This window comes from Primulina tabacum, chromosome 16 (genome assembly GCF_025594145.1).
Source record: "Primulina tabacum isolate GXHZ01 chromosome 16, ASM2559414v2, whole genome shotgun sequence".
In the NCBI taxonomy this organism is placed as follows: Eukaryota; Viridiplantae; Streptophyta; class Magnoliopsida; order Lamiales; family Gesneriaceae; genus Primulina; species Primulina tabacum.
In genome coordinates this window covers 32,270,785-32,286,892 of record NC_134565.1, presented here as the reverse complement: position 1 = coordinate 32,286,892, position 16,108 = coordinate 32,270,785, and the positions used below count along the sequence as shown (strand labels likewise).

The 16,108-nt window shown below is 35.8% G+C and overlaps 1 protein-coding gene across 3 annotated transcripts; it reads right to left on the bottom strand.

The window, feature by feature from the left end:
- Window positions 1–310: 310 nt before the first annotated feature.
- LOC142528258 (glycosyltransferase BC10-like) lies at window positions 311–15,813 on the bottom strand. Of its 3 annotated transcripts, none has more exons than XM_075633305.1 (11): window positions 15,360–15,813; window positions 13,770–14,479; window positions 11,264–11,362; window positions 8,983–9,083; window positions 8,822–8,893; window positions 8,027–8,117; window positions 7,655–7,735; window positions 1,610–1,672; window positions 1,385–1,507; window positions 1,083–1,121; window positions 311–838 (listed from the first exon to the last, which is right to left on the bottom strand). In XM_075633305.1, exons 2-11 carry the CDS (start codon window positions 14,151–14,153, stop codon window positions 695–697), a joined length of 1,197 nt encoding a protein of 398 aa, XP_075489420.1. In that variant the 5' UTR covers window positions 14,154–14,479; window positions 15,360–15,813; the 3' UTR covers window positions 311–694. The 3 variants fall into 3 exon arrangements, with proteins under 3 accessions (XP_075489420.1, XP_075489421.1, XP_075489419.1); XM_075633306.1 differs by having other exon boundaries at window positions 311–843; window positions 13,770–14,291; XM_075633304.1 differs by having other exon boundaries at window positions 13,770–14,291.
- Window positions 15,814–16,108: the final 295 nt, after the last annotated feature.

Below are 16,108 nucleotides of genomic sequence, written 5' to 3'. Positions count from 1 at the left end.
ATACAACCATTATTGATAATAACATCCACTGTGAATAAAATTAGCTAGTTGTATGATTTAGACATTGTTTTGGTGTCCGGAAATTCAAAATATTAGAAAATATCAACAGAGTTTTTTAAACAAATTTAAAATCATCTTCGGATCAAATTTCTCCATCCAACGCTAAAATAGATTCCATCTTTAATAATTCAATATCAGTCCTTAACAGAATCGGTCGAATGCAAGACTCTAAATCAATTTAATTGTAAATAATGATAGAGACCAAATTTTCAGTATACATTTGCAGAAGTAAACAATAAAATACCAGAGCTAAGTAAGTTCAAGTTTGTAAATACCACTATAATCAAGAAAAACTGATGCAACAAACCAATTTTTTTTAAAATGCTGGCTGTTTTTGCAACTTTATAATCAAATTCTACAATGACCATTCTAACAGCGCAGCTGTAAGTCCCCATAACTCTTTCGAATCCTAAAATCAGGTTGTAAACATAAATATCATAGGTGGAGGGGGAAATAAGACATCAATCAAATAGTCAGCCTTTTCTTCTCCTTCAGTCTCTGCAGGTTGCCTTTCCATTGCTAAATATAAGCCTTGTTGTGGAGTACGTGAGGCAAGGATCTTTACAAACATCAGAAGCTACACGATATGTGGAGGCAAAGGGGATCAAATACAACATTTGAATCAACCAAAGAATCAGCGTACGAGCGGTCTAATAGATGTGTAATTAGGGAAAAGTTGCATCAAATTATTTAGAGAGTCAGGTAAAAATTTCCTCGCAAATAAATAACACGGCTGTTGATCTCCATGAAGGACACAAGGTCTGATCTGAACTTCTTTCTACACTACATAAGAAGAGTTTTCATTAGAATATTGACAATGCACAACAGATAAAAGAGCCAGAAAACTGGGCGAAACTATAACTTGACAAATCTGAGAGGTGAATTATAATTTATGCATAGATGATATATGATTTATATGAGAGTCTAAGAGGGATGTGGAGTTACTGCCCCTGTTAGCCTCCTTCTGGATCCATCACATAAGAAACTTTGATAAAGTTCAGCCGAACCATACTATTACTAACCTTTTCGTCGCTTGTGACATGGACACTGTCTACGATAGACTGCAAAAACAAAATTGGAAGTTGCAGATTGTAATATTAGTCAACTCGAAGAGAAGAACTCGAGATAAGAAGAAATATTTTGTGCTCAAGGCTAAAGCTGTCTGATCCAAATTAAATTCAGTAGAAAAGTTGCAGCCCATAAAAAGTTTAGATGGTCAAGATGAGAGTATAATCAATCTATACTTGGACATAATAATTCTGTCAGGCATAGGTAAGCTATGGCTACAATTGATGCAAAAGCTCCAAAAAGAGGGGACCCATACTGTGATGTTTCTCATTAGCTCAATGGAAATATCTTGTGCTTCATATGATTTCGGATGCCACTTCCCTTCGGACCAATCAACATGTGTTACAGACCAGTTGGAGACCCCTGCAGGATCAAGCATCTAAAAAGAAAGGAAAATCCAACTAGTTAAACAAATGAAAGAATGGAGGGGTAAGATAGAAAGAAATATTAGAAACTAAAAAATCGAAAATACAAGTCTCACCGAGAAAAAAGTTGGTAAATAGTGTTCATCAGAGTAGCAGTTGCGGGCACCCTCCATTCCCGGCTGTTCAATAAAAGGAAACGGATCCCATTAGTAAATATCTAATTCACTATACAACAATAGACAAAATCAAAAGAGAGAAATTGATACAATTTAAATTTGGATAAACAATCTAAAGATAAAAGCTCTTGGTAATAGCAGTGAGAAAGCGCAAAACGCTTAAAGATGCGTGAGCCAAGCGATCCACATATCTCCTTTACTGAATGAAATAATGATTGGTAATAGGGATACATGTGAGATTTCAGGGAAGTAAGTAATAAAAGTTTTGTTGTTTGGTATGTTAAAATCGACCTTTTTATGCAGAGTGGCGTATGCTTAACCGACTTCTTAAATTATAGCATGCCCATGAATATAGCCAAAAATGGGGAAAACCACAAGTAAATCATGAGCAAACAACTGATCAAGCTTATTAAGTTCATGCCTTATCCAAAGCTGGTCTGGGTTCAGCTGCATGCATCATCTTCAAATTTATATTGTGGAAACAATAACATAAATAGGCAAGTTAATTTCCAAGCTTTTAACAACAAAAAGCCATCTTCACCTCCTCCTAGCCTTAATATTGACCAGCATTCCAGATTCATAACCATTTATAATTTATATATTTTGTTCTAGAGAAATGTCACTTCCATTCAAGTAACGTTTAATACTGAAACATCGACATTCAATGTGAATGCTTTCATAAGTTAATTCTTTTTCCATGGTCTCCTACAGTGAAGAAGAAGTCATCAAGGTATTCATGTGGAATTCCAGCTTTAGTGAGAATACATGGTAATCCTTAAGCCACCACATAGTAAAATTATAGTTTGCTCAGGATATGTGAATCAAAGTAGAGTAATGAGTACACCCAACAACTCATCCATGCCCTTGCAACGGGAAAGCGACCCAAAAATGTGCACATACTGTAGGTTTTAAGAATATAATTCTCTTGATTTATTATTGATGAAATAGCCGCAACTTATATAGTACAGGAGAGAGAAAATATAACTGAATCAGAAACCTAGCATAAAACTAGGACCTGCCTAACAACCAACTAGATAAGCTGAAACTAACTGATGACTCACTAATAATGAAGATAAATAAATAACGAAAAAAACCTAGTAATTCTAACACTCCCCCTCAAGTTGGTGCATAAATGTCAAACATGCCCAACTTGCTTACAAGACCCTCGAACACAGGTTTGAACAAGCCCTTTGTGAAGATATCAGCCACCTGTTCTGAGGAAGGAACAAATGGTGTGCAGATCAGACCTTGATCCAGTTTCTCCTTTATGAAGTGCCTGTCCACTTCAATATGTTTGGTTCGGTCATGCTGAACTGGATTGTGAGCTATACTAATCGCCGCCTTATTGTCACAATATAATCTGATCGGTAATGTAAACTCGAGCCTCAAATCTTTCATAACACGTTGAGCCCACAAAACTTCAGTTATCCCATTAGCCATTGCCCTAAACTCAGCCTCTGCGCTACTACGAGCTACCACACTCTGCTTTTTACTTCTCCACGTGACTAGATTTCCCCATAGAAACGTGCAGTAACCCGATGTAGACTTCCTATCTGTCACAGAACCAGCCCAATCAGCATCGGTATACACCTCAACATTCCTGTTGCCACTCTTCTTGAAACAAAGTCCTTTGCCCGGGCATCCTTTCAGGTACCTTAAGATCCTATTTGCTGCTTCAAGATGATCTCTAGATGGCGCATGCATAAACTGACTGACAAGGCTAACCGCAAAAGCTACGTCGGGTCGAGTATGAGAGAGGTAAATCAGTTTGCCAACTAGCCTCTGATACTGAAGCACATCGGCCGGAGATTTGCAGCTCATCTCGCCAAGTTTCTTGTTTGCATCAATAAGAGTATCTACTGGTTTACACCCACTCATACCAGTTTCCTCCAGGAGATCGAGTATATACTTGCGCTGAGAAACAACAAGTCCCTTCTCGGACCGTGCGAATTCCATGGCCAGAAAGTACTTTAGTCCTCCTAGGTCTTTGATCTCGAATTCTTTGGATAGTCTAGTTTTTAGTTAACTCATTTCCTCTCTGTCATCACCCGTGAGAATAATATCATCCACATAGACAATTAAAATTGAGACTCTTGAACCTGAGAACTTCATGAACATAGTATGATCGGATTGAGCTTGTAGGTATCCTTGATCCAGAACGAAACTTGTGAATCTGCCAAACCATGCCCTTGGGGACTGTTTAAGCACATATAGGGCCTTTTGTAGCTTGCATACCTTGGTCCCGAAGTTAGTTTCAAAGCCGGGAGGGGGATCCATGAACACTTCCTCGTCTAGGTTACCATTTAGGAAGGGATTCTTTACATCAAGTTGTTGTAAAGGCCAATCCAGATTGACTGCAATTGACAACAAGATCTGAATTGTATTCATCATAGCAACTGGAGCAAATGTCTCTGAATAATCAATACCGTAGGTCTGAGTGAACCCCTTTGCAACCAGCCGTGCCTTGTACCTCTCAAGGTTTCCCTCGGCATTGAACTTGGGTGTAAAAACCCACTTGCATCCCACGGTTGTTTTTCCTTTAGGCAGGCTCTCCATTGCCCACGTCTGATTCTTCTCAAGGGCACCAATCTCCTCATAAACAGCTTTCTTCCACTCAGGACTTTCTAGGGCTTCTTGTATATTTTTGGTATGTGTATAGAGGAAACACTTCCTGAAAAAGTTGAGAATTTTGGGGAGAATCTATTGTAGGCAACAAAGTTAGATACAAGGTATTTAGCACAAGACCTTTTTTCTTTTCTAAGGACAATCGGGAGATCAAGAGGGTTTGAGACCTTACCTTCAGGAGATGGCTCTTGGTCAGACGTTTGAGAATGAAGAGGTACGTTGTCTCTAACTTCTTGATTTGGAAATCTTCTCTGGTAGACTTGCTCGTAGAACTTTCCTTTTTGATTATTGATTTTACTAATCGGAGAACTTTGAGAATTATTTTGACCATTAGATCCAATTTCATTATTATGCGGTTTATTATTGTTCTCCACACTTGTGTGGTCAATGTATCCCATGTTTTTAGGAGTCGATGGAGAAATAGTCGATTCCTTATATAATTCGGAATTTTCAAACAGATTTATAGGGTTTTGTTCTAGAGTGTTAGTTGTCCCTTTATTATGTTCAGAAGATGAGTCATCATTACTCAGGATATTTTTATTATTTTGGTTTGAAATAGTAAAAGGAAACATTTCCGAATCTTCAACACCTCTGAACATTTCCGAATCTTCAACACCTCTGAACTCCCCCTGAAGATGAGGCCCAAAATATGATCTATCTTCAAAGAACGCTACATCGAAAGAAATATACATTTTTTTTGACATTGGATCAAAACACTTATAACCCTTTTGAGTAGAGCCATACCCTACAAACACACATTTTTTTGCCTTAGGATCTTACTCATGTTTCTATCCAAATTTCTTACAAAAACAGTACAACCAAACGTGCGCAAGGTGAGGGGATTCGAAAACAATTTAGAGTTTGGAAAGTGTTCCTTAAGTTTATCAAGAGGAGTCTGAAAATTTAACACCTTAGAAGGCACCCTATTCATCAAATATACTGCAGTCAAGACTGTTTCTCCCCACAAGTATTCAGGAACCTTATTGGTGAATAGGAGTGCACGAGTTATTTCCAAAATGTGCCTATTTTTTCTCTCAGCCACACCATTCTGTTGTGGACTATCAGTGCATGAACTTTGTTGAACAATACCCTTCTCTTTAAAAAATTGACCTAAAATTTCCTTAAAATATTCTCCTCCATTGTCATTTCTTAGCATTTGCACATTTGTTTGAAACTGAGTATTAATCATATGGTTGAAGTTTTTAAAAACAGTCTCCACTTCTGATTTTTCTTTCAATAAAAACACCCAACATGCACGAGTATGATCATCTATGAACGTTACAAACCATCTCTTACCAAAACAGCTAGTGACACGAGAAGGACCCCAAACATCACTATGGATTAGTGAGAAGGGTCTGCTCGGTTGATAGTGTCTTGGAGGATAAAAGGATCTATGATGTTTTGCCAAGGCACAAATTTCACATTTAAATATAGAGGGATTTTTATTCAAAAATAACTTGGGAAACAAATGTTGCATATAATGGAAACTAGGATGTCGTAAACGGAAATGCCATAAATAAATCTCATTATTCGGATCAATAAAAGTAGTTTTCAAACCGGAAAAAGCCTGAGCAAGTTTACAAGAGTCGGTTTCCCCATCAAGAATATAGAGACCACCATATTCTCTAGCATTGCCAATCATCTTCCCCGAGGCCACATCCTGAAAGTCACAATGAGAATCATTAAATTTAGCTTGGCATTGAAGGTCACGGGTTAGTTTACTTATTGAGATAAGGCTACATGACAATTTAGGGACATGGAGAACATTTAGCAAGGTTATGGTGGATGACAGTTTAATGTCTCCCATTCCTGCAATAGGAGTGAAGGAGCCATCTGCAATCCTAACTTTCCTATTCCCTGCACATGGTTTATAGGTAGAAAAAAATGTAGGGGACCCGGTCATATGATCAGTTGCACCTGGATCTATGATCCAGGTACAATCAGGCTGTGAACACAAGAGGGACATACCAGGGACTTTACCATTTTGAGCAAGGGTACAATTGGAAGGTGTTGGGTTTGATGGTTGAAGTAACCTGAGAAGCTGATCTATCTGGTCCTTAGTGAACGAAAACTGTCCAGAGTTGGTTGATGTCCCTTGTGTCGGTTCAGAAGCAGTTTGCAGGGCTCTCTTAGGACGTTTCTTCCAGTCAGCGGGCTTCCCATGAAGCTTCCAACACGTCTCACGAGTATGCCATGCCTTTTTGCAATGGTCACACCATGGCTTCTTCTTCTTGTCGAGGTTGTATCCTGGATCAGTACCGCGGGACACAAGGGCAGATGTATCATTCGCAGATCCTCCATTAGTCTCATGTATCACCTGGTTATTCATAACATTTTTTCTGCTTTCTTCTTGGCGAATTTCAGAGAAGACTTCTCTGATTGATGGAAGGGGTCTTCGGCCAAGTATTCTCCCCTTGACTTCATCCAAGTCTTGACTCATTCCTGCCAAGAATACATATACACGATCATTCTCTTCCCTCTTCTTCTGCCTCGCAAAGTCCTCCTTGCTCTCCCACACATCATCATAATGCCGGTCTAGTTCCTGCCACAGGGCCACCATCTCGTTGTAGTAGATTGTAACCTCCCTATTATTTTGCTTCAAGTTCCAGAGTTTTGTTTTCAACTCAAAAATCTGGGAAGAATTTTCAGAGTCTAAATAGGTCTCTCTGACTGAATCCCACACCTCTTTTGCGGTCTTCATAAACATGTGGGGTCTGGCAATGGAGAGTTCCATTGAATTGAGAAGCCATGCCATGACCAGAGAGTTCTCCGACCTCCATGTCTTGAATGTTGGCTCTGTCTCTGCAGGTCTGGCTGTTTCTCCAGTCAGATATCCCAGTTTTCCTCGTCCATCAACTGCCAATTTCACTGATTGAGACCACTCCAGAAAATTCTGACCATTTAATCGATGGACAGTAATTTGAATCGAGTTAGACGTCATGTCGTGTATAGAGGTAGGAGTAGTATTTCCTGAGGTTACCTCTGACTCAGATGTTAATCCGAATGTGCCAAAGGTTACACCTCTGTTGCCAGCGTTTGCTGCCATGAAAGAGAATTAAAGAGACGCGGCTCTGATACCATGTAGGTTTTAAGAATATAATTCTCTTGATTTATTATTGATGAAATAGCCGCAGCTTATATAGTACAGGAGAGAGAAAATATAACTGAATCAGAAACCTAGCATAAACCTAGGACCTGCCTAACAACCAACTAGATAAGCTGAAACTAACTGATGACTCACTAATAATGAAGATAAATAAATAACGAAAAAAACCTAATAATTCTAAGACATACATCATTAATCAAAATCGTGATGGGTTAAAATTAAAGTTTTAATTTGCAAGAAAAAATTGAACCAACCCTGCAGTAATCCCTGAATTTTTTGTAGTAGAGACTGTCAGCCGTAACTATAATAGCATGCTGCCGCTTCATCGTGAACCACTGAATAGCACCACAAAAGAGAAGCATTATCACAAGACAAACTAAAGAGATCGAGAGCAGAGAGTTAACATTTATGTAAGACATCTAATTTTAGATTTTAGATTAAAAAAAAGGGATAAACTTGAACATTCTTAATGTAAAATAAACCTGAAAAATTATAATAATTGCACTCTATACAACAGGGTGCTTGCTCCACTTATTCCCCAATGTTTTATGCTAAAAATTTAGGAATCAAATGCCACTATATCATTTTAATTAAATAAAGTGAATTGTATCAAATATGAGCCACACCTGTGCACCCTTTCGAAAGTCTTTCTTCTCGACTTCAGGTAACATATATTCAATGTACCTGCCACTTCCATGAGGACCAGGATCCTCAAAGCTGCAGAAAACAAGGCATATGCTTATAGATCATATCACAGGATGCTAGCATAGCAACATAATGGAGTTGATGCTTCATATGTAAAGCTTTTGGAGGCATAATTACATACATGAAATAAACTGTATTTACGCATTAATTTTTGTTTTAGATCTGCTTGATGATCAAGCAAGTCATCTCAGACCAAGAAAAAACAAAGGTGATAAAATTCCAAAAGAAAAGAACACATGAATACTCTGCCTATTCTACACTTCTTTGACAATATTTCTCACCACATGAATGAAAGTTGCTTGAAAAAAAAAATGGACGGGTGACCGTCAGAGAGAGGAAAATTGCAATTGTTACACAAATAAATTGAATTTTTTATCTGATCAATCACATGTGTAATTCTTTCTATACGTTTGAGTAACATATATGATAGTTGGAAATCTTAGATTGATTGACTTGGTAAGCTAATTAAACAATTACTTCAACCAAATCAATTTAAATTCTTGCTCTGTTTGCACTGTAATGTTTAAATTTTGAAAAGCGAATAGCATAATCTGCTCAATCTTATGTTATGCTTCAGTTCTTTAATCAGTTATGTAGCTGGTACTTGAGCTACAAGTTTAAACAAAATTCTTGAGCATATCCTACGTACCTCGCGAGGGTAAAATGTTGATGATGATAAGATGAAAAAGAAAAAAAAAAGATAATAGCCGACTTACCTATCTATGAAGCTTATGTTTGCGTACATGAGATAGTTGTACACATAATCAAAATCATGAAGGGGTATGCAACTGCAGTCAATAAATTCTCAATCAGTACAAATTTGTGAACTCTAGTCACAAGTTAGTAACAAAAACTTTTACAGGCATTATTCTACAACCTGTCAGAAAGTAATACAAAGTGCTGGTTGTCTTGATCTTTTAGTGCATTCGCTAAAAGCCGCCGTTCTGCATCAATCATCGAAATTTTTCCCCATTCTACCTGAAATTGTGAACCATCAACCAAAAGGACTAGATTCGGCATAAAAAACAAATCATCATCAAAATTGCCATTTTGAATTGGCACAAAGGTTTAAGACAAGGATAAAAAGGTCAATGATTCGATCTTTGGGTATCCTTAGACCGTGCCCTCAAATGTTGTTGGAACATTTAAAGTTATGATGATGTACTCTCTTTAAGAAATTATTTCAGTATTACTAAAATTCAGCACTTTGAAAAATTCAGTAATTAGTAGCTGACAAGTTCAGCACTCTTCAGTGATTATTTTCGAGGCTACTGATATTGTCGACAATCATTTATAATGTCGGGTTCGTTGTATTAATTGAAGCATTGATACAGCAAATCAGATACTCAGAGAATGTTCAGAACGCTGATTATGGAAATTATTCTCACAGAAGTGTCAAGCATTAATTGACGCCTTCTGTTTCTGAACAATCTTGAGTCTTGACTAACACTTGATAAAATTGTACGATTGTATTTATGGCATCAGTACAATTCATTTATAGCTGTTCAAATCTAAATATTGGACATCATCTAAAAAAAGCCAATAATCATCTCAGCATAAAATAGACTTTTACGAGATTTATCAACTGTTATTATTTTAAGAGCGTTGTTGAAAACTTTCAGAAGCATTCTTGTCAAGCTCTATTAGATCTTCTAAGAGATCATATTGGGTTGTTTTATTACCCAGTATACTTACTGCATTCATTCTATTTCTTTTATAATATGTCCTTTTGTCACATTATCTAGGTTTTGTCTTCTTGTTATCAATAGCTCATTCAGATCTATGCTTCTCGATCATCTATGGTGTACCGTCTAAAATGGCTAATGCAGCATTGACCTTCATGATTTTAATTGGTCCGTCAGTGATGACGTATCACATGTCATCGTCATGGGCTGTCAGATGTACCTGCATTCTGATATTCCAGTCACCAAACTCTTCTTGCCATAAAATTATATTGGTTCAAAGGCCAAGAAACCCATTCTGATACCACTTGTTAGGATCGGTGGAGGTGCTTTAGAGGGGTTAATAAACACCTCACAATTTTCTTAATAAATGTAGTGATAATTAGTCATTTCATTGCTTTTACGTTTGGGTACTTTTGAGAAGAAATTTGTCATTTTATGAAATGTAACAAAATTTCAGTGTCCAGAAAGGAAAACAATTGCCCAATTGACAAAAGGGGGCATATCAAACAATAATTTAACAAGGAAAATAAACTTTATTATTTCTTAGAACACAAGATTTGGGAAGAAGGGCTGTTGTAGTTACAAAGGAAAGAACTGTAACAAACAAATTGACGAAAAATCATTTGGACCACCACAAATAGTGTGACACTAATAAGTTAACACCACAACAATGTTGACATTTGTATTTGAAAAGTAACAGTCATGCAAAATTTTCACAGCAACATGATCTGAAACTTTCATTTACTCGCATAAAATCAATATTTCACATTATATGCAAGTAGTGTTCTAAAAAGCATGAATTAGGCGTATGACATGAAGAAAAAGCTTTGATTTGGACAAAAGTAGGAAATATCGGTTGACCGCTTTAAGGGTGAAAAAACACAAGCCTTCTAGATAAAATTTTAAGTTAATTTTTATTTTATTTGTTCAATAAAATTAACTTCTAAGTCTTGAATTATTTGATCATTAAAAAAATTTAAAAAAATAAACCCTATAGTCGCTGAAATAAAACTTGCCCCGTACTATTATAATATATATATGGTTTCCAACTGCAATTTTCATTGCAAACGGTAATATTTGGTCATCTACTTTTCTCTTATTGTATGGAGTTTATAGCAAATTTGGTACGCATTCATGTGTCGATGGTTAATTTATAATCATGAACTTTGATTTTTATATTATTTCATGGTTACTCTTGAAAGTAAGAAAGCTTATGATTTTTGCATGTTATGTGTTATTTGATCTATTGACAATTGATTGACTCTGTATAATTAAGATTATGATAAAACATAAAAACATTTTTGCATGTTTAATATCGTACTAAACTCACTTGAGTTTGTAAAACTTAAAGTTTGACCCTTGATGTTTCGTCAAGTTTCATGCTTTTTAGAATCTTGTATGTCAGCACAAGCCAAAAACATGTATATTTTCCAATTTCATTGAACTTATATGAGTAAAGAAGTGAAAACCAACCTCACCACTGCGTATTTCCCGATTAATAAAATAACGACTAAAATGCAAAGGTTTATCCTTGGAGGCGTGCACGTATACAGAGAATCTACCTTCTTGGCCCTGACAATAAAGGGAAGTTGCAAATTTTTAAATAAAATTGTCCAAATTGAACAGTAACAAATTGTCATATCAGCAAATGGTGTGAATATAAGACCAGCAAAACATAGCAATAAATAAATAGAATGTTCATGCGCTTATCGTTCAACTAAAAGACTTGACCAGATTCATCACTTTTGAATAAGATTTTAGCGGTTTCACTATTGTGGATGAAGGGCTTGCCACGTGAATTTTTAGTTAACCTACAGAATAATCAAGAAATGGTTTCTTGCCTATCAACATATCATAATTCATGGTATTTCCTTTTCAAATTTGATGCACTTAAGATATCTCTCTCCTTACCTTCTTACTTTTAATAATAAAGTCAATATTTGCATGGTCCTGCTGGAGTCATGACATTTATTTTGATCCCAATAAATGTCAAGGTATATATGTAGTATAGAAACATACTCAACCTATCAAAATGCAATGACCTTACAGCTCTATTTCAAACATAAGGTTTAGACTTGCTAACCTGTTGATGAAAGATTTGGAAGTGAATGCAGTGAGTTACAGGCGCTCATGGTTTTAAACAACTATTTTAATACACAATAGTATAAACGCTTCACTATTTCAATAAAAAAAAATCTTTTGCAGGCCATTTTTGTATCAATTGTTCATTGGCACATTATAATGCTAATGTTCTATACATGAAAAGTAACGCACAAGAGGCGTTCCATTTGAACTTGGGAAGAGGATCATGGGGAAAAAACAAGATCATCGATAAAATAGTTGAGAAAAGGGAAGAAGTAAGCGGGCACTCAAAATATTAGTTAAAGGCAGAGAACAGTCTTTCCAATATTTATATTCTATATATAAAAATCATGATAAAATTCAACTGTTAAAAAGAAGAAAGGCAAAAACAAAGAAGTCTGAAGTCACGTGGAACCCTTCTATTTCAGAAGTCTGCAAAGCAATAAGAAAACTTGCCAGCCAAATGCTGCTAAAAACATTTTGCCAAATTGTCATGGTGTCAAATTCTAGTTCTACCACCTTCCAAATTTTAGACACTGTTGCATTTTATCAATAGATGGATAATAGTTTAGCTTCAGAAGTCGCAAAACAACTCCTTATATCTTCACAGAAACTCATTCCATTTTGGGGAAGACAATACCATAGCCAAAGAAACATTATTCTGAAAACAAAATCTATTCAGTGGATATAAATTTGGATTTATACCGCTCAAACATTTCAGGAGTAGAATGAAATCTACAACTGAAATTTTTAAATAGTCCACAAATTTTCTCATTATAAAGAGGACACAGGTACAGCAAAATGAAAAAGAAAATGATAAGTTTCTTTGACTGTAGGCAAAGGCTTACACTCAATATGACATTTCTGTACATTGCTCAAACGATTCCTAGCAGTAAACTATTGTTATAAATACATAATATTCTACAATACAGGGGTACCAACTTCATAAGATTGGTTTGACTATTTTTGAACACTCAAATTCGAAAAAAAAAAACAAATCAAAGTGATGAGAACGTAATAAAAAGGACCAAGTGACAACCTGTTGCTATTGTTCATTGATAATAAAGTCTTAATCCTATCTTATGAATCGGAGAATACTATGGTATTTCTATTTCCTTTACTTGTATTATTTCTATTCACTTTTTTTGTTGGATTTCTAGGGATTCCTTTTAATCAAGAAGGAACGTGCTTGGACATTTTAACCAAATGGTTAGCATCGATCCACTTTTTACATCTAAAGGTAAATTATTCAATATTTCAATAGATGAATACAAATTTTTAAAAATCTTGATATGTGCTAAAAACTGAAGTTAAAGGACAAGAGTGGTGCTCCTCGGATGAGGAGAGCTATCCTATCTAACTCTGGAAAAATTAACAAATATTATATGAGTATATGTTTCAGCTTTTTAATTGCATCATTGCCATGATTTGACACATCATAGCACTGATAAAGCTAGATATTTGAGTTGATTTCACTCTGCCATAGGATCCACTTGTAAGCACGCATTCGGCATGCTTTCATCAACCATTACTTAGATGAAGCTAACCATTCAAAATAACTTTATTCCACTCTTATCTAGCTACAGTTTTGAATCACTGACAGAGAAAACCAGATAATTGCAAACACTAGCATGAATTAAGCAAATGGATGCATCTACACATAAGCTACTCAATCATTTTGTTGTTTTCAGAAATTGAATTGAGGCTGATAGGAAACGAAAGGTCTGAATGCAGCTCAACATGGACGCATGTCCCACTGGCAGGAAAGTTCAGAGCCTTACATCTAAACTTGACAAAACTACAAAAAGACGCACTTCGTGCAAAAGTTAGCTGGGAAAATTACAAATGCAGCAAATGATTAATCAAGACCAGTATCTTAGCATTAAAAATAGAATACCTGGAAAAATTTATCCCATAGCTTCTCAAAAGGTAATGCACCTGGTGTAAGAAACATGAATGCTATTTTTGGATTTGATGATATGGTAAGCGGAACATTAAGAATGTCTCTAATTACAACACGTGAAGCTGTTTCATCATCGGTGAGTTCTCTTGCAGGAGAAGGTGGGAGCCATTTTTCTAATGCCATGCAACCACGGGATGAGAATATATAACATGCTGCAGCACTTCGAGGTGGATAAACATAGGCACAAACTAAGAAAAAACTGACAAAAGAAACCAGGACAATAATCCATTTTGGCTTCTTCAAATGACTGCGCTGGCGAGGCCCTGGCAATAGATGAATGCCTTTTATGCCTAGACGCCATGCCTTTACTGACTTCATCTAGGAATGTTGCATCACAGGTCAATCCAAACAATATTTTATATTGTTCCACTCTAGAAGTCCAAAATGCACCAGTGTAATCTAAACTTCTCTTGCTAAAGCGAACTCTGAAACTCTGTGATCAGAAAGAATCTGAAGCTGCAGAGAAGACAGATATACTCAAATGATATCATGTCGCATGGATATCAAATATTTTCATTAGCTTTAATGCAGACATTAACAGTCCCTCAAAGTCGATGGCCTTGAAACATCTTGGTGATGAAAAGAAAATTGAAGCACGAGGGATTTGGCACAATTGCTAAATTGCATGCTGCTGCTATTAGTCACTAACAAAGAAAAACTATTGTCACTCATGTTTCAATAAACAAGTTTGCAGTGATAAAAAAAAGTTTCTAATTTTACTTCAAAACAGATAATTACAGTTCAAATATGCAACATTATATGATATACTCCCGGAAAAAAATAAAAAGAGAAAGACACCCCATCATTATGTTGAATTCTTCGGATATCATATTTTAGCCCAAAAAAAAGTTCTCCAAAATTTCCAGTCCTTATGAGCGACAGATGTGAATATGTACCAAAATAATTAGAATGAGAAAAAAACAGAGTAATTGAACATTCTTTTTGTATGATGCCTGAACATCAGATTCCCGGGACTTTAGAAACCAGTCAGGATAACTGAAAATTGAAATCAAAGAATGCAGAATAATACTAAAAAAATGGTAGATTCAATTTCCTGATCCGCCTCAAATATGAAGACCCTAAAAATTCCTAATTAAAAAAAAAAGCAAAAAAGTTCGACAAAGAAAAGGTTACACCAAAAAGTCAAAAGCTAACCCAAATGAGTCAAATCAAAGAATCGCAGACCTCTTGGAATAAGAACCCAAGTACATGCACACGCAAACACACACTACCAAAGATTTATCAAACAAAACAAACTTTACACTTTTTACATTTAAGCTCCGTTAACGCCCATACACACACACATTCGCATACAAACACGAAAAGCGAGTCATAAACACCTAGACGTGCGCAAATGTATCATCCGTCGCAGTAGCATTAAATAAACCCCTTCCCTTTTCCCACAAAAAAATCAATTACAATAACAAGACAAACCAATAGCACCCACACCGTCAAATACGCGCGCGCATATTTACAAACCCATCTCCATACACGCTTTTTCATGCCGAAATCAATGAGCAATACCTGGATTGATTGACCACTAACAGAGCTGAAACAGAGATCTGGCAGCATAACCTTGAAGACTAAACGATTTGTCCATAAGTATACGTCTGTATATATACATATATGATTAAAGTATGTATAAATGGGATCTAGAGCAGATCGAGCGAACGATAGAACCAATCAGAGGGAGAGTGTGTACATGGTAAACGGGCAGCAACACATGTAAAAACTCATCTATATAAAAAGACGATGTGTACACAAATCCACAAAAATGGGATTAAAAAAACATATGAATACGAGGTTTCTGTATGATTCGGAAACAAATGTAGATTGGTTTTCATCGATGGAGGGATTGGGGGATGGGATTTGTAGATGGAGAATTCGAAATTCTGGTGCGTGTTTCTTGTGTGTGAATATTTGTACTTGTGTCGAGCGTTGAACGGTAAACGTTGTTTGGATTTGTCCAAATTGAAAATCAGCCGGCGATTTTACAATTTCAATCTCAGTCTTAAATTTATCCAACAATAATAATTTAGTCTCATTTATGAAAATCTATTTATATGATTATTTTATCAAAATCCGAATTAATTGTTTTTCAAAATTATGTGAACCATACTCTCTTTTTTATTCTAAATTATATTTTAGTTCTTTATCAATTACTACACTTATTATATGACCACATTTAAATATAAAAATTTCCAATTATATTACGATTCTTCGTTACTTTTTATCATTGTGATATTATCTAGATTTGAATCGAAATAATTATA